Here is a 23751-nt window from a genome sequence, read left to right as displayed (position 1 = left end):
AAACTTGCTGAGGGCGCACTCAATTCCATGACATGCTGTCTTTCAGAGCTGGCATTAGCTTTCTCTCATAAAGGTAAATATGTAGCATCCAGTAAGTGTCTCCTACACAACTCTGAGCTCAGCTGCTGGAATTCAGTGTCACACTCCTGGATTTACTAGTGCTTCCCTGCCCCCTGCTGAGGGGAAAGCTCATCCCCCTGGGCTGCGATATCACTGATCCCTGCTGGAGGGGACCAGGCTCTCCAGTACTGGAGGTTACATGCCATCAGGCTGCATTTACATACTCAAAAGGGGTAAAAGCATCCCAAGCACTAAATAAGCTGGGTTTAATGCCAAATTCTAATACTTTATCTTGCAGCAAGTTGTATTATTTTCTGCAGTTTGTCTCAGTAACACTACATGCAGGTATCAGCCTATGGCCCTCTCCTTCCTACCTGAAACAGGACCTCACAACTATACCACTCCTACTCAAGGTACCTGAAAGTACCTACATGACACTGTTCATACACACAGGTTCTGTGGAAGAAAGCTGCATTTGTTCAGCTAGCCCTGTGTAAAGTTAAGGTTATTAGTTAAAGCTAAGATGATTCAGTCTATCCTGGTCATGCATTAGCACAATTTTGTTCAAGTTACATCTAGCCAAGATATTAATCATTTTTATGAGGACAGACATTTGGAACCAGGATCATAAATCAATGCAGCAACAGCACAAAGCAGTGACAGGTATTTAGAGCAGAGAGAGTACCTACTCCAGAGCTGGGGCAGAACGGCGTGTGCTAGCAAGTGCGTAAATACACTCAACTGCGAGAACAGACTGATGCATTTTAATGACCACATCACTGAATAAGAACAAGACTGAAGCACACACCAAGAGCAGAGTTCTGATCCCTTGCTGCAGTATTTAGGTTATGCCTGCAAAATACAGCATTTTGGATGCAAAAATTTGCAGTTCCTCAAATGATGGCAAACAGCCCGCAGGTAGGACAGAAAACACCCAGTGACACTTTCCAGTGTACCCAGTTTGAGACTGCAAATGGAGTTTAAGTCATTCCTACACAGACAACTCCACTGCAAACACTTTACACAGCAGAAGCATAATTCTGCAAACTCTGTATCAAAATAACCATCCTCTTAAGTGCAGTTCCATTGTTTTCCAAGGACTTACTCACATGAGTATGTTAAGGCTTGTAAATCTCTCTTTACCTGTGCACAATGGAAAGCATCATTTCCTTGAATCTGGAATTGGTTTCCACAGAAGTAAGAACTCCAGCAATACAACTTTCTTTGCATTCAGTGCCGAACCTGCAGAGTACTTGCAGAGTCCCCAGCTCAATAATGGCTTTTCAAAGGTACTTGAATCCCGTCTGAATTTCTCCACTGGATGTTCTCTGCAGTTCTGCCTAGAAGGTGTTGGTGGTAACTTGTTTGGACAGGCAAAGAAAAAGCACAGGGAGCTTTGCGGTCTTGTTAACCAGTGCTGGTGGCCCTTCTCCCTTTTACTTCCCAGGGCTCTTCTAGGAGAGGGTGTAAGCGGAAGGATCACAAAGTGTTCCTGGAGGATGGCTGACCCCAAGCAAGAAAGGTCGCATGGTGGTATCACAGTTCCTCATCTGGGTCTCCTCTGCAGGTAGATGTGTCTCCATTTTAATGCAGCTGAGTAAAACAATACCAGCCACACACCGTATCTGACAAGCTCATTTCTCTGCTCTGCACCCCATTCCTTACAGTTTGCTCCAATCTTTCCACCCTTCTGTCCATCACAATGCTGCATAAGTGTTGGGCAATTTGGAAGTCCAAAACCCACTGCTCCTTCCCAAACTCCCCTCCCCCAATACCCCTTGCTCAATCCATTTCGATGGGGGAAGCTGACACCAAACTGTCCCAGAAATGTGGCATGGCATAGGCTATGGACACCCTGGGTATGACAATGAATCCTGCTCTACTGATCCATATTACCTGGTCTGCCCAACAAACTCCAGTACTGAAATTACAAAACAATCCATGAGATGTGGTCCAGCCCTACCACAGCACACTGTTATTGGCACTCCAGTTTCTTACCCACCCTAACAACACCCAGACATCAGGCCCAGCAGCCTGGCTGGTCTAAGCAGTACTGATAATTTCTATTTTCAAGGTGAAAACCTGAACTACAGAAGCTAACCCTTTGTCAAACACAAAGCAAGAGATGACACATCATGTTATCTTCCAATTTTTTTACTGCACCTTCTTTGCAAATATTTGTATAGTCATTACAAAAAATACCAAAGAAAATTTCAGTCTACTCAGAGAGTCTTAATTTACAAAAAAATAAATATCTTTACTCTAAAGAAGACAATTGTCTAGTATTAAGGTCAGCAATATCATCCACGGAAGTCCACATTCTCAGAGTGATGAGTATTTGAGTCCGTCTGACTTAAGTTTGCCTTCTTCCAGCACTTTCCTTTTAAAATAGGACTAATCAGAACATGAGAAAATTTACTTTTCTTCCCACACAAAACAGAACATTCAACATAGATCCTGAAACTCAGACTCTGCCAACTGAATCGTCAGACCCCTCTGACACACAACTAAAACCAGAAAACTTTTTTGTTTTTTAAACAACTGTAACAGAACAGCTTCTCACGAAATTGAAGAGTCAACAGCAGCAGCATGAAGGGCAGGTTTCTTTGATGTAAGGCTAATGGTCCTTGATGTGGCAGAGCTTCTATTAAAGCACAGAGCTGCCAAAGCCAAGGGTATTACAATCAACGTGACGCTGAGCCCGCAACCTCCGCTCAGGCAAATCCTCACTTCTCAGCCTAGTCCCCACAGGCATAACCAGGATTTGCCACCCAAGTCGGAATTCCTGAGTGAAGTGGGTGTAAGATCAGGTACTGCATCCTGCAACACACCAACTGCTATATGAATTTGGTTTTGGAGTGATTGTCATTCTAGACATGCTTGAATACTGCTCTGAAGTTGACTGTGCTTTTTCACATCAGCACTACTGATATTTCATAGTGAACTTGCTGCTATACACTGTAAACACATGAAACCTTTAGGACAATGCATAAAAGCATTAACCATGTACAGTAAACGCCATAATGAGATAGTCTGGCACATGTTATTTCACACGAAGAAAAAAATCTTTGGACTATTGTACTCTATGCCACAAAATGTTCCAAGTGCATCCCACAATAGATGGCTCTTCAGATGAGGAATCAGCAAACAAGCAAATAACTAGCATTTGTAAAACTGGTGTGGTTTGTTGGGTTGGGTTTTTTTAAAAGAGGGAGGAGAACTTCAGAGCATAAGAGCAGATGAAAAGAAAAACTTCTCTGATGAATCATTCCACCTTACATTTCAGCATATATTGACAGATTTCAGGCAAAACTGAGAAGTCTCTGAAGTGTTTTGCACAGTGTATGTGCATCTTCTCCAGATGGTTAAAAATCAATACTAAAGAGAATAAGAAAAAAGCCTGCATTTTCATGTTACTTCCATCACCATGCCATGGCTGACTTCACTAGGTCTGAAACTGCTCTGTACAGTTCACACCAGTTCCGGGCAAGTTACTGTTCTCTGAATGTATCACCTCCCTCTTCCTCCCAGGAACTAACCAAGTTCAAATCCTACACCAAGCCTGAATCTTTGGCCATGCTATAGAAAATGCCTTTTTGCTGAAGTAGGTGTTCTGGGCTACCACACTCCACCACTTCTCCTCTGTCCAGGACTAAAACTCTGTAAAACAAGAAGAAGAAGGGGAAAAAAAAATGGTCACAAGAAGATGCAGAAGGCGAATGAACACAGATGTATGTGTACAGACAGAAACTGACTGTAGCGCAACCATTATATGCAGGCAAAGACAGTCCAGACCATATGAATGGACAGAGATTCTTAACTCCGTCTTTCCTGGCCTCAATGCTGATCCTGCCTGGTCTATTTTATATGTAGCAAATATTTACCCAGTCATTTTCAGTCAGCCATGAGACTTTTGACTGTGCTCTGAGCCTGCCAGAAACTATCTTAACAGCACTTCTTGTCAAGGTGAGTCAGCGTCCCCAAGACCTTGCAAGACCTGGGATAACCTTCCCATAATGCTGCACCACATCAACTGCTGTTATACAGCTTCTGCCGACAAGATACAAACACAGACGTAGCTTGTGCTAAACAAATGTGCAACTGGAATTAGGAAGCTTAAAAAACAAGTTACCACAGTTAGTAAATCAGCTCACAGTTAAAACACTGCCTTCAGCTACCTCTACTAATTGGCCAGGCACTGCAGGGACGCTTGCTAAGTCCTGAGCTGGTGCTACTGCAGTGTTACTGTGCCTGAACTGGGTGTTCATCGGTGACAGTACTGCTGGTGCTGGGCCTGGAACAAGCAATGTTCCTGTCTCTTTATCTTTTGCTATTGACAGCACAAAGATTGGTCTATAAAAGTACACAAAAATCTTATCACTGGTCACTTTGCCCTCTGGCGTTCTGTGATAACAAGAGCACTTAAACTGAAATTATGAGACAACAAGTCTGCCCCCAACCACACCTTAGCAAGGCAGCCGAGGATGAGGATGTATGAACTATAACCAACAATGGAATGAGAAACATGGAATAAACTTCAGAAAAGCCCAGGACCTGCCCCTTTGATTCCTTATGCTGTCTGAGCTCTCAAAAGTTCTGATGCCTCTTCCAGCTGTGCCTAAATTAGGACGAGACCCAGGAATAGACTCCTGTCATTGCCTCCCTCCCCTTCCTAGTTTGCCTGGACAGGAATGGCACAACAGCAGTGCAACGGAGGGCTCAGAGGAGCTCCCTAGCCCAAGCACGGCCACCGCAAGCCAGAACACGCACACCACACCCATCACAACAGGGATTCCAGCAGCTCTCTGGCAAGGTAGCTAAAAATGCACTGGCAAACATTTAGCAAACACAAAGATGCTCACTTAAGTAGAGCACAGTGCAGTTCACACACACCATTCTTCAACATAAAAGTGGTATTACTTTACCTTGTGTAGTCCATGATTGTGTTCAGACGATGTGCTATTGTTAATACAGTACATTCTTCAAATTGAGACTTTATTGTTGACTGTATAAGCTTATCTGTTTCAAGATCAACAGCAGCTGTGGCTTCATCTAGAACCAGGATTTTGGACTTCCTGAGCAGAGCTCGTGCCAGGCACACCAGCTGGCGCTGTCCCACACTACGCAAACAGAATGGGAGTGTGGGGAAAAAAAAGTCAGAACAAGTTTGCAGTATTCATTTTGAAGCCTAGTAATTCCTTATTCTTAAGTACGAGTGCCAAGAATCCAGCAAAATAGATAGGGTCGTCTTACTACTTCACTGCAGAATATCTAAGAGCATCTGAAACTACAGCTCCCTCACAATGAAGTGCTGGCAATGTAATAAGAGAATACATTACAAATGGTTTCAGCATAACTGAGTCAGGCTGACTGACTCAATTGATGCAGTATTGAGGGCTGGACTTCATATGGTTTCTACTGACTGAATGTATGTCCCTGTTATGGTGCAAAAAGCAAAATAATAGCTTAGAAAACTTGCATCTGTTGGGCAAAAGTTACTGTAAATTCAGAATGTTCACTCTAAATAGCAGGCTACTAAAATCCTTTCCAAGCCTGCCCAAGCTATCAAACCTTGCAGCATTCTGATTGTTTCTTAAATTACTTTAAATTCCCAAACTTGAGAGTTTAAAATACGTTGAATAAGACCTACTTGGTTGACTGCCTGGTCATGGATTAGGAATTCCCCAGCTCCCTCCACAAATCTCATACAGGGCAGCCCACACTGCATTGCTACTGCTAGTAAGCAACATACAGTCCCAAGTGAGCTGTAAAGTTTCAGGAAATGGAGAGTCTAGTTGCAGATAGGAGGGCACACACACACTGTCTCAGTTGCCATTTAGTTCTTAAGGCCATTTTCACAAGCATAGTACTTTGACAAACCTGAGGTTCTCGCCACCTTCAGCACAATCATGATTAAGTTTATCAGGAAGGGATGATACAAAGTTTTTCAGGTGAGCCAATTCCAAAGACGTCCAAATGTCTTCATCAGAGCGTTGGTCAAAAGGATCAAGATTCATACGCAGAGAGCCAGAAAACAATACTGGATCCTAGTTGCAGAAAGAGGTCATTGACAATGCACACAGAACATGGCAAGTGCTCTGAAAGTATTACTTAGTGAAAGGAAAGTAACATGTCCAGACACAGTTGCAAGCATGCTCATCTACTGGATTTAGGTGTGAGACCTCACTTTTTCCAGTAACAGCAAGTTCTTCTCCCTCATCCTTACTCCTTATGCCTCTTTGGGGCCTGACCTCTGCTCCTCTGGAGACTCTGGCACTCCAGACCTTTCCATGAGTCAGTAACTCATGAATCCAGGGAGGAAAAAAACAACCAACCAACCAAAAACCACAGACAAAAAACAAAAAAAACCCCACAGAAAACAAAACAGCCTGTTTTCTTTCTACTAGGCTACATAGAACAGCTACTCCCTGCTCAACCTTCTGTCTGCAGGGACTACTAGGTCAGCTTTCCACTTCTTAGAGAATTATACCATTTGTAGATATTTCTGAAAGCTTCAGCTGCAGTATTAATGGAATGAATGCATTTTTTTCTTGGACATGGAGAAATACTACTTTGGAAATATTTTTGACCTAGTAGTGTCAGACTGCTGCAAATTGATCAAAAGAAGAAAAGTTCTCCCCAGATTTCCAAAAGAAGCAGTGCAGAAAACCCTCCGCAGTGTGCTCACTTGTTTCTGCCAGCGTGCCACAATGGTGATTTATACAACCACATTTTGTGATCTTACTGTGAATCAAAACAGGCAGGCAGTAAAGGCCACACAGTAACAACAAGAAGACTTAAGACTAAGCCCAGTACTTGTAAAACTCTCTTTCCAAATGTTTTGGACTATCAAACCCACAGCTGCTGGGCTAGACTGGGATGGTTACATACAGGTTTCTGTGAGTGAACAGTACTGCACACCTCGCTCACAAGCTGGAATTATTCGTACAAAGGCCCAAAGAGTGCATATCGAGCCTGAAATCGCAAGGCAAAACCCCAGTCCCTCACAATTAAGACTACACCATACCTTCATTCCATTTCTAAAAACAATGGAACTACCTACAGTGAAAGTGGAAACTGATCTCTAAAAAAACTCCTGAGGGCTCTCCCCAGCTGAAAATACTTGGACTTTACTTCCTCCCTACCAGCCAAAAAAGCAATGGTCTCAGTTAACCAAAGGACACCCATCAGCTGTTCAGCTGGAATCAGACCTCCCCAGCCAGTAAAAGCTGTCTATAGTACTTAAATGATTAGCGTGGGATTCTGACAAAGCCCGTGAGTCCACAGGCCAAGGTTTTGCTTCCACATCTCAACTCAGCCATAGCCAAGATCCTACTTGTTACCAGCACAAGCAAATGGAAGCCCGTCTAGAAAAAAAGCTTAGTTTCAAGTTCCATGAAAGAGCATGCTGAAATCACTCACTTTCATAGCTCTGAGTCAGAAAAGGAAGATTGTCCCCAGTATATATTACAGCAACAGCACTGTGACAGACTGAGTTCTGTCTGACTGAGTTATGGCAGGATTTCACACCTACCTGAGGGATGATGGTGATCTTAAACCGCAAGTCATGGAGCCCTATCTTTGCAATATTAACTCCATCAATAATAATTTCTCCTTCAGCTGCTTCATTAATCCGAAACAAACCTAAAGTAAGTGAGGATTTTCCAGCTCCTGTTCTTCCAACTATTCCAATCTGTTGGGAAGAAAGACAGGAACAACTTACTCCACAAGAGTTAAAGCATTTCCAAGCATCCACCTGAACCTGACACATTTTCAGAAGGTTGTCATATTTGCTGGGCTATGAAAACCCCAAAGCAGCATAATAAATTGAGGCTGATCAAAGGGGAAGAAAAATCACTGGATATGGGAAAAAAAAAAAGCAAGAACAAAAAGCAGTCTCAAAATTTGCAAACCAATCACCTAAGTTTTCAATTTTTCTAGAAAAGCAGATGGAACTGGATAGAGCAGGCCAAGGTTCCCTAATCCTTTGTTTGGTTCATGCTTCACAGCCATACTTGCTGACTTGACATTTATCTTGTTTGAACTGATAGCAAACACACACCAAAAGCACTTGGTTTCATCCTGCATGTTTTGCTATTCAACCATAGCCAGTTGACTGAAGTCTTCATCAATTCTTTTTTTCTGTTTTTAAATAAAAGATTGCTACTTTGGTCAGTTGATCTCTCTCTTGCCATCTGTCCTTTTTAAACACTCTTGAGGTAGTATTCTGCCCATATAGGTAGAAAGTGGGCACTCAGGAAGAAAAGCAAATGCCTAGTTGGATACCACAAATAAGGAAGCCAGACCTTGCCACTATCTTTTATGCTGCTGTGCAAGAACACATTATTGTTGGACATCACAGAATGCACACAGGACTGAGGAAGGATGCATGTGAGCATGTGTGCAGAGAAGCAGCAGGAGACACACACACATATCATTGGTTTGGCCAGATCCAGAGAACCTGTTCTGAAGTCCCAATTCTCCTGCAGAGTCTCAACTTGCAACTTCACTAAATCAGGGCTTTCCCCCTCTACTTAGTGCTCATTTTCTTAAGACTATAGTTAACTTAAGCTCTCTGCAACCTGTACTCCTCTATGGTTACAGAAAATGAATTAGCAAAATTTTCTGGGAAGGGAAGACAGAATAAACATCTCCTTACGAAACCAGACCAAAAGATACTTCAAAAGCCCACAGAATAGTTTGTCTTCATCCCGTGATGCAAGATACACCTTGAAAAGAGTAAGAGCCCACTGTATCTGCCAGTTACATTAAGACTGGTTCTACAGAAGCTCTTCTAGGTCTTAAAGACACAAGACACACTACAGACCAGGGTTAGGCCTCTCTTTGGCTTATGAACAGTAACACTCTACTGTAAGTTCAGATTCATTACCTTCTCACCCCCGTTTATGGTAACATTTATGTTTTTCAGAACCAAATCCAAGTCTTCACGGTAACGTAAACCATAGCCTCGAAACTCAATCTTCCCTTCCTCAGGCCAGGTACTTGCTGGGGCAGTTTGTTCAATACTCCATTCAGCCTGAAAGAACCACACAAACACAACTGATCAGTTCCTCCTTCAACCGAACATGGGCTCGGCGTTAGTGTGTAGTTTGCAAAAAGAACTGTGATGATGATGGGAAAAGAAGGAAAGAGCTGCCTCAAGGCAGATGAAATAGCATATGTAGCCAAAGGCTTTGCTATCACAAGTCCCATTTGCTGATAAAACTTTCCTCTTATAAAAGGCAGAATTATACAGGCAGCACATATTCAAATAACCTAACCGCACACCCCCATCACAGTAAGGAAACCACTGGGGAAGCCAGACATGCGACTAGAAGCAGTTTATCTGAGGCATAAGCACCAGAAGATTAACAAGCTGGTAAAGTAAACAGCAGCTGCCTCAGTCTCCCACGGAGGTGGGAGAGGAGAGAACCTACCCCACTGAATTCACTACCAGTGCCAAAAGGCTTTTAACTGTATAAACACTGAACCTGAAAAAAAGAATTTAGGAAGGGTCCTCATAAGTTTTGGCTGCAAGTTCAGGTTCAAGTGACAGGCAAGGCAAATAGAAGCCATGGGGAACTCTGTTCTATAGCCAACTGCAGATAAATGAGTTGTAAGGCAATTTGAATCTCAACAAAACAAGTAAAGCCTCTTTACTCTCCACACTGAGAGCAAAAAAGAAAAATAAAAATTAAAAAAATAATGTTTAAGGACATAGGAAATCAAAACATTTCTACAGCTCTACTGCTTAGCCCAGGGCAGAACAGCACATTTGCTAAATAACATGGTGGAAATACTAGTGGATACACTTCAAAAGCAGTCACAGGAACTACCCACTAAGATCCAGCCTGTCCCTAGAGGGAAGACACTGACAGCACTAAGCTCTACTCTGTCCCTCAGCTCAGAGGACATGCCCAGCTCCAATCCCGCTCAGTCAGGCTTGAGAACTCAGAAGAGAGCAGACTTCTACAGGTGCGGTGGACAACTCCATGTACCTCTTTCTCCATTTCAGCATATTCTTTGACCCTTTCAACAGCAACAATGTTGGTTTCCAGCTCAGATGACATGCGAACTAGCCAGTTCAAGTATGCTGTAATCTGCAAGAAGAACAGAAGTCTAGAAGCAGTTTACACTAAGTAAGTTCCCTGCAATAAATAAAGAACACAGAACAACCAAAGCACTGCAAGTTCATGGAATGCATAAACACAGACAAGATCTTGGCTAATCAGTGCTGGACAGTAGGGAAGTCCAGATGCTTTTGATATGCAGGGGATGAATTGTCTTTGCCATATCCCCGCACATAGGCAAGGCACAGAAAGAACTTCCCAGCATCTTTCTACATGCTGCTCGTAGTTATTATTCTCTTCCTATGTTCCCTCCAAAGCCACAGCAAGATTCTGACTTTATGATGCAGTCTTACAATTCAGAGCCTTTTTTTTTTTAATTAAGGTAAAATCACCTGTAGTGAGTAGGACACTGAGAGGCCAACCAGTCCTGCACTGAGTTTGTTGCGTGCCATCACTGCAAACAATGCTGCAAAGAGGACAATACAGTTCCCCACATACTCCAGTCGGACAGCCAGCCACCTGCAAGACAGAAAACTGTAATGCATCTTTTTGGTAATTCACCAGGAGAGTAATTAGAAACGTGGTCAACCAGCATTCTGTCACATCTTGGTTTTGAAAAGATGAATAATATGGCATCTGCATACCACCAGCAACACAAGAACTGAGAGATACCTGACGTTCTACTCCAGCAGCATGCCTAGAGGCATCCAAAATTAATAAACCTTTCATGTGCATAAATTCCTGTCTTAGTTCAGAAAGCAGTTGTAGTTAACACTGGGGTCAATGAATCAAAGACAGGACCTCTCAGAAAGAAAAGAAATTCAGAAGATCTTAATTCCATCACAGGAGTTTAAGCAAAACATCTGTGAAACACCATCTACACAGGCTCCCCTACCCTGGACAAGTATGCTGAGAGCTGTGATTGATGTCCTCCCTATATAACTGCCTTTCAGTATTTCAACCCCACTGTTACCTGTTTGCAACAATGCTTGGATAATAAGCTTTCTGATTTTCATCCACTTTAATGTCATTCTGCTTTATAAAACGTTTCTGCTCCTCAAAGGCTCGAATGACGCTGACTCCCAGGAGGGTCTCATTGAAGTGAGAATACACAGGAGAACGACTGACAGACTCAAGTCGCTTGAGTTGGCGAGAAGTGGCCACATAAAATCTCTGCAAATGAGAGTATGAGAATTACAGTTACATCCAGACTGCATCTGAAAATACAAAGGGAATCCTAAGAGAGTCCCGTGCTGTTTGGGCTGTTAGTTAGAGAGATTCAACTTTCACATGGAAATACATGCCATCTCCAACACTTTGGGGCCTAAAAGACCATTACATACACGCTGCAGCCAATTAAACTATCTCATGAGATGGCCATTTTCTCCTCTTTCTCTTCTCTGCAAGCTTAGTTCAACAGTATAAAACATACACCACCCCTTTAAGGTTTACTAATGGAGCATAACAGATTCACTAATTCATGAGTCTAAGTCAAAATCCAGCTTCTTCTCTCCTATCTGGCTCTACTAGACTTCTAAGAGTAAAGCAAGAGTGAAGCAAGCACACCCTGCCTACACGAGACAGGAGTGAAAGGCCGCCATCATTTCTCTTGCTCTGTAAACAATATTCTGACAGAACAGGCACGCCACCAATGCATACGTACCCCTCTAAAGGTTACATTTTTGTTTGGAGGAAGTTTAGTAAAGCTCATAGGTTTTCCGTATTTGGGCTCTGAGCAACAGGCTATGCAAAATTTGCCTCAAAATCTAATGGCATTTTTATAAAGTTTGCTTAGGTATTAAAAGATAACCTTCTGCACAGAAGCCATTCTACACTTGATAATAGAAGAAAATGCTCTGCTAACATCAGCTGATCAGTAAACCACGCAAAGCACAGTGAGCCAAGCATGACTCAAGTCAAACACTAGTGCAGATTAAGAACTGCCTTAAATAACCAAGGGTGAGTGATTGCTGGTCCCAGTGCCCCCAGGGACTCCTTACCTGCACAAACAAGTAGACAAGTCCCAGAGGTGGAATAATGACAGCAGCTATAGGTGTGGCCAGCAGAATGATGATACAAGCCCCTATAACATTAAATGTTGAACCCATGAACATTTTGATGATCGGTGGAATGGCGGAGTCAATGGTATCTAGCTCCTTAGAGAAACGGTTCACCAGATTTCCACTGGGTGTACGTTCAAAGAAACTCATTGGAGACCTGAGGACGCTGTGCAGCAGGTTCAGGTGCAGGTGTCGTGAAGCAAATATTCCCCCTATTGACACAACCATTGAGTAGCCAAACACAGCAATACCTAGAAAAGAAGACTTGTTTGTAACTGCTTCAACCTCTCACAAAAAACATTTTCCTCATTTTGCCACATTTACCATTAGCACATGTACAGTATGACAGAAAAAAAATAGTGAAATCATCGCATTTCTCTCATTAAAAAGTTTTGTGTCACATTTGAGTGCTTTCCTTGAGTAAACCCACTGAATTTTAGTGTGGCATTTAGTTTTTAGTGCAGGATTTTTATGGCAGTTCTACAGTAGGGTAGCTGGAGTATTAAGTTTAATGGCAAACAAACTCTGACCACAAAGAGGACACATAACAAAAAGCTGCTGAGCTGGACTCGACATGGTGCCATAGATAGACCCACAAGCAGTCAGAGGAAACACCAGCCTGAGTAGCTCAGCCAGGTTGTCTGTGCAAGGAGGCAATGTAGCCATGGCCTCCTACGACAAATTGTCCCTGCATATCAGGCTAGCACAGTTTGTTGACAGGCCAAGGAGCCATTTCTCAGGTCAGGCACTTTGTCACCAAATGCTGGCTCATCAGCCCCTGCAAACCACTTTTGTTCTCTTTTTGTAGAAAGGAAAGAAAACCATATTCAGTAACTGAATAATTTTATAGGTTGGTTTGCTTGCCTTGTTTTACTTCCAAGTTTTTCAGCTTTCTATGAAAAACCACACTCAGCTCCTTAGCAAACTGCTGCTGCAGTTCTCAGTATAGGAGGTCACCAAGAATATTAGAAACATTCTGAACCAGCTACTATAAATAGGTAAGAACAAGCAAACCTTGAGAAATTCCCAGTGCTCCATACACTCCCAGTCTGACATTTGTGTACTGCTGTGTCCCATTGATAACAGGATCATCTGTCCATAAACTGAGCCAGTAGTTGGAAGCCAGGGATGCTATATGATTACACATAAAAAGGAAAATGCTCAAGAAAGATATAAAGAGTCCAATTGCTTTCATATAGTCCCAGTACACTGTTGCCTTTACCTGAAGACAGAAGGAAAAAAAGAAATATTCATTTTGCAGATCAGGTTTCAAAACCAGCAATTCCCCCTTCTTCAACACCTATTTAAAGTCAGTATCCCTGCATCAGGCCGTAAAAACACAACAGCTGCACTCGGGAGAGCCACTACTTGGGAACAAATGCTGCAAAGCATTCTATGGAGACATGCCAAACCCAACATCCCTTCAGGGCAGGCACACATCATCTTTCCCTTGTCTTCCAAGGGAAAGGGAAGAGTAGGGATAGAGCTGCCTGAAATAACACAGAGCACCGGTGTCAAAGCCAGAAACTTCACTAAGGAGTTCCAGGTTTTGGCTCTCTCTTTTTACCACAAGATTATATGGCCTTTAATTAGACCCTTGCTCACACGGCTTCTATCCTATGATCTATCTTTAACCAGAGGATTCAAGCAACATTGCTAGGAGGAGTAACTGTCATTTTCCCAGGAACCTCACTCTCAGGTTTCTCAGAGAGCCCTGGGTATCCTGGGATTAGATACTTGTGTCTACACTGGAAACTTGGCTTAAATTCATCTGATTCAATTCCAGCTCCTTACACTGAAGGGCACATTTCATTAGGTCACCTGATTTGTCACAACCTCTCTCCAAGAAACAGTTGCAAGGTTTTCAGTTGTGCTTTTAAACTTTGATGTGGTCAAACCCATTATCTTAAATAAAAAGTTTGGTGTCAGCACTCCTTCTGCAGGCAAACCTGGGGCTCAGTTTTGGGAGCAGAGGGCACAGCAATACTTTTATGAAGAGCTACACAACAGGCAGCAAGTCCAAGAATCCACTCAGCCCTTTCTCACGCCAGTTACATGGGCTTCAGAAGCTATTTTTTCCTGAACCCTGTGGATTTTCTGAAACTGAAAAAGGGTGCAGGAAGTGGGAATAGGAGACCTTACCCTCCCTGTCTTCGCTGTGTCAGCCTCCGTCAGTTTCCAAGAATTCTTTTCAGCCAGTGGCTTCTGCAGCTCTGCTGTGCTGCTGTGGTGCTGTGACTTCCCGGTGTCTCGGCTGTATGTTGAAGAGTTACTGAGTTGCCTGTTTGAAGACATGTTTTTCAGTCTTGGCATGATACAGGCCAGATATTTGTTTACTTCATAGACTTTAACAGTCCATGTCTCCAGCTCAGTGTCTTACATTACGATGGTCATAATCAATCACCTAACCAGCCCTCATCAGGCCAGTGGTTACTAGTGCTTCCCTCCTCCCCTCACAGTGCACTCCTAATCTTCCCTGACAGCATTCAGCTCCCAAGTACCCATCTTAGATATGAGTAACAGGCTACCCAGTCAAAGAAGTCTTGGTTGTGTAATCAAACTTCAGAAAGAGAAACGCCTGGTGATCATCAACATCAGCCTTTACAAACCCTGTAATCATATACACACTGCAGCCATTGAAGTGCAAAAAGGGTACCCGCACTGGCATCAAAATGGGCAATTTTACTCCCAGGCACTCATTAGCTTCCAGAAATACAGGATCTCTAAAGTGCCGTAAGAATAAGACATAGACTATGAGATGATTTTGGGAAGGTATAATCAGAGAGATTGCCTTTAGCCTCTCTCAAGCATAACAGCAGCTCTACTAGCTCAGACTAAAGGTCTGTTTGGCACTTGATCCCATCTGACAGCAATCAAACGCAGAAACCTCAGGAAAGCATATGAAGCTGGACTAGCCAATGTGATACTCTACCTTTTATGCAAGCGAAACCCACAGTTTCTTATAACACAATAGTTTCTTCACATGGAAAGAACAGCATGAGAGTTCTGTGTGTGCAGACACAAATGCACAACAATCTGTACCAGCAACTGGAGCGTGGCTCCAGCCTCAGAAGTTCGTATACCCAGGTATGAGCAACTGGGAAGACTGGGATCTAGGGGCAGCTACTGGGCAGACTGAGTATCTAAGACCATCTACTGGAGGGATCCACTGTGTACATACATACATAATATATTCTCACTAGTGAACCTCCATCCTGCTCAGCCAGAGATGGGAACAGGATGAGGCCATCTGGTGCTGTGTTTGTGGGGTGCTCTAAGTGTCCATGATCTGTGTGGGTGGCCATGTGCACAGTATACTCTATATGCACATGTGTGATGGGAGTACATCTTCATCCTTCCTACTGTTGGACCTGGAGCCATGGAGCAGCAGCAGCCTTGACTGTCTCAGGCTGCTGGGTATAGCATGATGTATTTTTCTCTAACACATGCCATAAACACCAAATTACTGTTTGTCCACAGCTGAGTAACAGGATGGAAAAGGGATGGGGGAAGAGAGACAGACAGACTACACACCTATGCATCAACTTTCCAGGGGCTTCATTCACAAGGATTCCATTTTCTACAGGCTTTCCTTCCTTTCCAGATGGACTATTTGTATCTGGAGGGGTGAAAAAGTAAACAAAGGAACAGTGAGGCAGTGAAATACAAAGGTTTCATTTCAATCCTAGATACCAGGTGTGGTCCTAATGTGCCAAGAAACCAGGGAACACAAATATTTACAGTTACCAACAGATAACTGACCAGGTGAACAAATCATTTTAGTTCCACCTCCAACAGGATTAGTTGTTATTAGGGAACATTTATTTTTCTACCAAATGTAGGTCAGTAATAATAATGTAATGTAATTGTGAGGACTTACGTTAAAGCATATAATACCAAGTCATGTTATGATTCATTCAGGGGAAAGGGGACACCCACCCCAATCACTCCTCTTCAAACCACACCTTTTACACAGTTATCTATAAATTATTTTCATCTTAGAGCTCAATGAGAAGATGTTCTAGTAAGTGAGAAAGCTGCAGTAACAGCAGGCATGTGCTATTCATTTTAGTCTTGTTATCCCACACCGTCCCATTTGCAACAAGATGCAGCACACGAGACAATTCTCTAAAACACTCCACAGAACCTGTTAACTCGAAATATTAAGCTTTCTCTGAGCAACTTAATTCAGTGTAATACAGTGCCATGAGTAAAACTTCAATGTTAACTTATGTTACCATTTTCCTAATAGAAACCAAACGACTGACTCTTAAAGAATTAGCTGTCAGGTGAACAGAACTCTATTTTGAGGTATGAAAGTCAATCCAGAACTTGCAGCAAAAAGAATTTTGCATTTTAAAGAGTCTGTGCATAATTCATGCAAACAGAAAACCCCACCTGCATCTACTCAAAAGATATGCAGGAACATTTGTGTCGATCTGCAGCCTGAAGGTTTCGTGGGTTTATACTAAAGCAAAATACATATGCATAAAAAACCAGTTCATCAGTACATTAAACGTGAACTGCTTGGACATAAAGCTGTTCCCTCCTGTGTCTGCAAACTGAATATTGGTTCATTACTCTAAACACCCAAAGTTAAACTCTTCAGTGTGATCTAGAAGAAGAAAAAAGGCAAAAAACGTGAAGTAATGAAAAGTTGAATGACTCAGTTCTTATTTGTATGGATAAGAGGAAACCAGTATGGGACTATTGATTATTTTAAGCACCGGACAGCATTTATTTTTAAAGGCTCCCTTCTGAAAACCAGCAAGCATTCCAGCCTCATATTGCTTAAGAGAATCACTGAAGTTCTAAACCCACATGAAGAAAGCAATACCACAAATAAACCGTCCTCCTCTATCAGCTCTTAAATTTGATTTCATGTTGTAGGCTAGAAAGATATCCCTCCTGCTTATACAGCATTTAACTCCTGAAAATGAAAAATGCCATAGTACATCTGGCATGTGCACATAGGGAACAAGCTCACTAAATGAGGGCTGTTGGAAAACGTGTCTAGAAATTCTAAAAGGGAACAGCTGCAAAGTACAGAAAACTCGTATGAGAACAAAAAAGACCTTTGGGGCTTAGTCCTAAATGATGCCTCTCTGGGTATACTCAATAGTCTTAAGTCCAGCATGCGTCTTTAAAGTTTATCTAAAGTTTCCTCATGGAAGTGTTTGAGATAAAGAATTCCTGATGATGGAATTACAAGCTGACACACCAACTGTTGCAGCATCACACAAACAAGCACCATGCAAACCAAGCAGTTACCTTCTATTGTGCAGACAAAATTCTTCTAGTAACAACTCAATCACTTGTAAATGAACTGCAGCTACTCGTATTACTCTAAAGCAAGCACTAATATAAAGTCACATGGCAAAAAAGCAGTTACCTGTTTCCAGAGGTTGAATTGTTCCTTCTAATGAAGGATCTGAATCTAAAAGTATATGTAATTAACTTTTTCCAGAACACACTCAGCCATTTTCAATCTTTACAAACACAAACACATCCAAGTAGCATAACCTAAACCACAAAACCACAAATGCCCAAGGCAGGATCAAACTTGATGAAATGGACTTCTTTTTAATCCTAAGCCTCATATACAGCCAAAAAAACACAACCTTGAGGGGGAAAAAAAAAAAAAAAAAATCCAAATCAGACAGCTACCAGCAAATGATCAAGAAACTTCCTTTCTTTCAAGATATGCACTAATGAAGAAAGATTCAAAAAAGGGACTCTAAAGTGGCCTCATCTTGACAATCACAGAAGAACCTCACCATGTACAGGGAACTACCACAGGCATTTTCCCCAGCGGTGAGGAAAAGACTTCATTCAAGTCCCTGACCTTAACACTGAGGATGCAAAGCATCATGTTTCATGGCAACTTTTGTCCACATGGCTGCATCTCTCCTTCTGCAGCTCTGCTATGCCGAGAGGAATGTTGCAGTTGTACAGGTTTACTCGATCTTATCTATCATTTAGTCCCCAGTCATCATCCTACATAGACAATTTAGTATGAAATAGTGAGATACTTCACCCTCCCAAGCACCGTGATACTCTAACAGCCCCTCATCTTGAGTGACTATCTGCTTCTACCATTTGGGGCAGAGGCTGCAAATACCTTTTACTTTATGAAAGAGAAAGGAAAGTGAGTTTTGCTAGAAGTTAAAAGAACTTAGGAGAAAGTCTTATTATTTCCTGAAACAGACAAGTGTTTCCTAAATTATCGTAACATTTGGAGAAGAGCCAGCACATTCAATACTTAACTCTTGCCTTCCAAGGAGTCAGAAAGAAGCACCCAACCATACCTTCAGGCATCATACAAGCTATCTTAACTATCCAACATTGCTATTAAACTTAATTCAGCCTCATGCTGTTAGAAAGCAGCACAGTCACAAAACAGAGGCGTGCTGGGCTATACTGGGAGACAGTGTTGATGAAGGCAGAGTGCTTTTCCTTACAGATATGAAATCCCAGCTCATAACACCGAATTCATTTTTATAATGAAATACAGGAAACTGTCTTCCTTTCAAATTCAGCACTTGAAAAATAACTTTTTTTTCCCCTTGCTGCTGCAATTAGGAAGCAATTTATAGAGGCAAAGGAAGGCCCTGCAGATCTTACTCCTGTACCATACTAGCTTTTCCAGGCAGCACACTTCTACCCTGTATGGGACAAGAGCTGGCATTTGGGGAGTTAAGTCCACAAAATCTAAGGAAAAAAGCCCAAAACCAAAAGACATTCAAACTGAATAGCTACAAGTGACACATCAAGACAATTCCTTTCAAGATATGTAGATAGTTGAACTAAACTGTACAGTCCACAGCCTTAGCAGTTCTCAGAGTACTTTTACCCCATTTTCCCTCCAAACCAAAACAGAGTGAGCTTGATATTTCTCAAAAAAAAAAAAAAAAGTAAAAATGCACTGAATAGCCATTAAAAGGTCTTTCAGCTTTTTATCTGAGTGCACAGTCAATGGAGCAAAATAACGGGGAGCCAGACACATGAAGCACAGCCCACACAACGCAAATCAGATTTTCAATTGCTAATTGTACTGTACATCTCTATCTTTCAGGCACTGAAGTCAAGACCAAAGATGAACCAGGCAGTTAAAAAATATTTCAATCTTATGATGCAGTTTCAGTTCTATGGAGCCACTCTTACTCCCCACAAACACTAAATATAGCTCTAAGCTTTCAAAGGACAAACCAAAGTTTATGCTGAAACCATTTGGAAAAAAAACAGCAAAACCCCAACTCCCGCCACACGTTAAATCAAAAATGAAATCTGCTGCATTAGTTTGTATGGGAGACAAGGGAAAAGAGTCATAAGAAAGGTGATCTTAAAGTAACTATTTGATACCTCTAGACCAAGAGGTATTGCAGGAACAGCTACAGGGGAGGGAGGGAGGGAGGAAGGGAGGACACAGGACACATCCAGATGGGGACATAGGATGACACCAAAAAAGACACACACTCACAGGTGTCAAGGGCACATCCATGACTCCAGACCAATATGCACAGGCAGAAGCAGTACTGGCATCAGCAGATCAGCCACAGTAAATGCCAGAGAACAGAACAACTGCTAAAAGCAAAATGAATTTTGATGCTTTCTATACAACCTGGGAGGTTATTTTACAAGTAGTTACAGTTTCTTTGGAGAAGATTACATGCCACAGACTCAATAGGACATCCATTTCATATACCCATAGCTGAAAGCAGCAGCACTGCACATAGCACTCCCTGTGGCTGAGCAGCTACTGCTGCCACCCTTGTGCCACACTTGATGCCTTGCGCATCAAGTAGGATGCTTAAGAAGAAGAGGGAGCTCACATATCCCCTCTGAGCCATCCTGCAGACTCACATGGGGGCAGCTTTCTCAAGTGGGGCGTTCTTCCACACTCAGAAGAAACCCCGTGAAGCTGAGGATGGGCAAGGAAGCAGTACAGCACACTGACAGCAGGTAACCCTCAGGAATTCCAATGGCAGAGAAGGCCTGGGAGGCAATGGGAAGCAGACTTGCAGCCAGACCTCAGAGGCTGGATAGGCGTAGAGGCTTTCCAACTCTTGAAGAAGCAGAATGTATTCCAGTGAGAAAGCACCAATCTAGAGTTTTCTATTTTAACTCCATCTTAAGACTTCAGACATAAGGAAGCCTTCCTTTCAAACTACGTGTGCAGATCCTTTCCAGCTAGCTCTGGCTGACTTCCATCAGAGATTACTCTGTGTTTACCCAACAACCTGTGATTTTTTAAGTAAGATTTAGTGATCTCAATCCCTTCCTTGTTCTGGAGAACCTGGTCTCCAGCAGCAACAACAGGCATTTGCTGCCAAAGAGGCCTCAAGCACATGGCAACAACTTAAGCCATACACATAATGCAAGCACCCCTCGTACTTTTCAGCATGAGCATACAAGAGAGCATCAGGAAATCACCACAAGCAAACCACTGAAGAAAACAGGATGGACGCAATAGACTAAGTTCCCTTATTAAAATCCAATACTACAACCATCTAAAGCTAAAATATCTAAAGTACATTCCTGTATCAGTGCAGCTCCACAGCTGTTTTGTAAAGCAGAAGCAGGAGTCAAGAGTATCTGCTAGAAAAATGAGCTCCTACTTCCTCCTCCCCATCCCCAAATGAACTATCTGCATAGAGAAGACATATCCTAATAAGCACAAGAAGGGTGAATAAACCTCTGCTGGCCTTTACTTGATCTCACAACCATCTGAATCATGCTTCAAGTGAAAGGAATTTTACTATAGATCTGCTTCACATTTTGCTAATTTTTAAGAAAGAACATGCATTCAATCTCAACTTTCAACACCCTCAAGAAATAAGCACCTTTACGTATAGGTATATCACAAGAAATAGTAATTTCTTTTAACCTTACTTACACTGCTGATATTTTTCCATTAACATGACTCCCTTAACATGTCACACATCAGCTAATCCCAAGAGAATTTATTTGTAAGCTTACCACTGTTCTCCATGCTTTGTTCAGTATTAGCATATGTACGAAGAAATTCAGCAAAAGCCCCATCTTGCTTCAGCAGCTCCTGGTAGGAGCCCATCTCAGAGATTTCTCCATCAGACATCACCAGAATCGTATCCATTTGAGGCAGATAGTTGATCGCATGGGTCACCAAAACCCGGGTCTAAATAGCAAAAGAAAAAGAAAAACAAAGGTTTTTCCAACATCTCAGATTAGTAAACACAGTGGTTGAACTACTGCTCATACTGCTTGAATTCTGGGTGTGATACAGTAAGAACTGTGGACAGGCATGTAGCATTTTTAAGAAAAAATACTGTCCTTGTCTTTATTTTTCCATCAGAGATTTGTGTATTACAGAAACCAGAGCACATTTCATTATAATAACTCAAGTGTTTTATAACAGTCCTCTAAAAATCTCAGAAGGATGCTTTCATTTTTCAGATGTTTGAAACAAGCTTGAATATGCAACTTGACAAACTTGGAATCTTTTAAAGTCAGCAAAGAAAAACAAATCATTCTCTAGAGACAAGTATCTCATTATGACATACCTTATTTTTCAGGATTCCTTTTGGTCCAATAACATTTTCAAAAATATGTTTCCCAACATGAGCGTCAACAGCTGATAAAGGATCATCAAATAAACAAACATCTGCATTACAGTAAACTGCCCGAGCAAGACTGACTCGCTGCTTCTGTCCTCCAGACAAATTCACGCCCTGGGGAAACAAGAAAATACAATCCCTTTATTTACAGCTGGAAAGAGATGTCTTGCCAGTTTGTGCATAAAGTCACAGGTGCTTTATGCAAATTAGCAAAATTGCAGCATTGTATGAAAGAGATGTCCATCACAAATAATTTCGCAACTACAACAGCAAAAGCAATCACAGCCAAATTCCTCTTGGAAAGAAGCACATTTATTAAGTTCTCACTATCAGTAAGGGGCTAGTCAAGTGCTTGCTAGTCTTACAAAGCAATTAACCCAGACCAACCTACCTACTCTGTACATTCGGAGGCTACTTCTCAGCTGTATTTCTGCAGTGCTGCCTCTGATTTAAAACTCTGCTCACACTCTACAATTTGGTTGGCCTGCTGACCAATAAGGAAGATAAAGCTGCACCCTTTACTGAATCTGGGGCTGTCGGTTGGGAGCTATACCCCTCCTATAACTACTCATCAGGCAAAGCATATATCCCTGTCTTCTGGACAACATCAGCCCAGCAGAATACTAAGCAGGTTACATACACATACCCTGATAGCTATGTGGTTAGGGGATGACTAGTCCTGCTTCCATAGCAGAGCACTACGACATCCATGCAAGTTTCTAAATCCCACACCTAACATGCTTTTGCAACTAAGGGCCAGTTTTGTGTGCTAGCTGGTTTTGGGGTTTGTTTTGGAGGTTTGGGAGGGTGGGGGTGTTTGTTTTAAACGAAGCTACAGCATTTGGAAGATTCTCCTCTTCCTGATTCCACACATTTTTCTACTCTATGATCATGGCAACTTAGAGATAATAAAAAAATTGTCATTGCAAGATGCTTTTGCATTTGTAAGGGAGGGTCCTCCCCTTTGAGGCTTAAAGACAAGGAAAACATACTACTCAAATTGCCTCTTATTCTAGAAGATTTCTACTCTGAATGTTTTAAATTCAATACAACTTTAAGATAAAGTAGAATAGAAGTCATACAGCCTTAAGTACAAGCAATGGCACTGATATGGTAGAGTGGGTATTTAAATACCTTTTCTCCTATTTCTGTTTTGTCTCCTGCAGGAAGAATCTCTATATCAGGCAGCAGTGCACAAGCCTCAATCACACGCTTGTACCTGCTCTCATTCACCTCCCTTCCAAAGATAATGTTATCTTGCAGAGTTGCGTTTTGGACCCAGGCTTGCTGAGGAACGTAGGCTACTGAGCCCTGTAAGAAAAATAAAAGTTCCTTATTTAGTACCTTAGACTAAAAGTCTGCACACAAAGTCAAAGCACAGCAGGGCTTTGTGAGGCAGGCAGTGCTAACCACCTCACAAACTGCCTATGGTCATTTCAAAACTTCGCCAAGCAGTTGCTGGGCTAGCACCTCCTCCAAAATGTTATTGTTATAAACCTCTGTATAAGCGAATGCAATAAAGTATGTTGGTAGAAAATTGTAGAAAGTAAAAAACACAGAAAGTATGCTGGTAAAAGAAAACTTCAAACAAAATATGATTCTCTAACATAAACTTGAAGGAAACATTTGTTTAGACAATGTTTGCACAGTTGCTGAATTAGTCATTAGTTCTTTCATAAAGTGATAAATTACGTTCTGCATAAAACAAGTCAATCTGGAATGCAAGTGTTTAACAAACGCATCCCTGCCAAGAGATTTCTGCAGAAAGAAGGTGAAGTAGTTTTCATGTAAGTCACTTTGAAGGAGGAGACTGAGGTACTTCAATGTATTTTCCTTTGAGTACTAGTTCTACCTTCTCTTCCTGCACAAATAATCAGTGATTCAGATCTCACATGCTTTTATTTTTCCAGAATAATTTTGGAGGTGACCACATGTGCATTCTATTAAATGCAACATACTTGTTTT

The 23751-nt window shown here is 42.0% G+C and overlaps 1 protein-coding gene across 1 annotated transcript in view; it reads right to left on the bottom strand.

Annotated features, from left to right (window-relative positions):
• Positions 1–3423: 3423 nt before the first annotated feature.
• ABCC1 (ATP-binding cassette, sub-family C (CFTR/MRP), member 1) overlaps positions 3424–23751 on the bottom strand; it is a gene marked incomplete at its 5' end in the record, with an annotated part of 39596 nt that continues 19268 nt past the window's right edge. Inside the window, 16 exons of the mRNA XM_010019228.1 lie at positions 3424–3720; positions 4986–5180; positions 5941–6107; positions 7595–7753; positions 8951–9097; positions 10059–10160; positions 10523–10649; positions 11104–11303; positions 12131–12441; positions 13205–13412; positions 14333–14471; positions 15725–15809; positions 17583–17627; positions 21170–21347; positions 21733–21900; positions 22921–23097. Of these exons, the coding sequence (XP_010017530.1) occupies positions 3612–3720; positions 4986–5180; positions 5941–6107; positions 7595–7753; positions 8951–9097; positions 10059–10160; positions 10523–10649; positions 11104–11303; positions 12131–12441; positions 13205–13412; positions 14333–14471; positions 15725–15809; positions 17583–17627; positions 21170–21347; positions 21733–21900; positions 22921–23097 (2517 nt within the window). The remainder of the gene's footprint in view (positions 3721–4985; positions 5181–5940; positions 6108–7594; positions 7754–8950; positions 9098–10058; positions 10161–10522; positions 10650–11103; positions 11304–12130; positions 12442–13204; positions 13413–14332; positions 14472–15724; positions 15810–17582; positions 17628–21169; positions 21348–21732; positions 21901–22920; positions 23098–23751) is intronic.

The sequence above is a fragment of the Nestor notabilis genome, unplaced genomic scaffold, assembly GCF_000696875.1.
Source record: "Nestor notabilis isolate BGI_N333 unplaced genomic scaffold, ASM69687v1 scaffold27497, whole genome shotgun sequence".
NCBI classification, from domain to species: domain Eukaryota; kingdom Metazoa; phylum Chordata; class Aves; order Psittaciformes; family Psittacidae; genus Nestor; species Nestor notabilis.
This window is presented reverse-complemented; position numbering and strand designations above follow the sequence as displayed.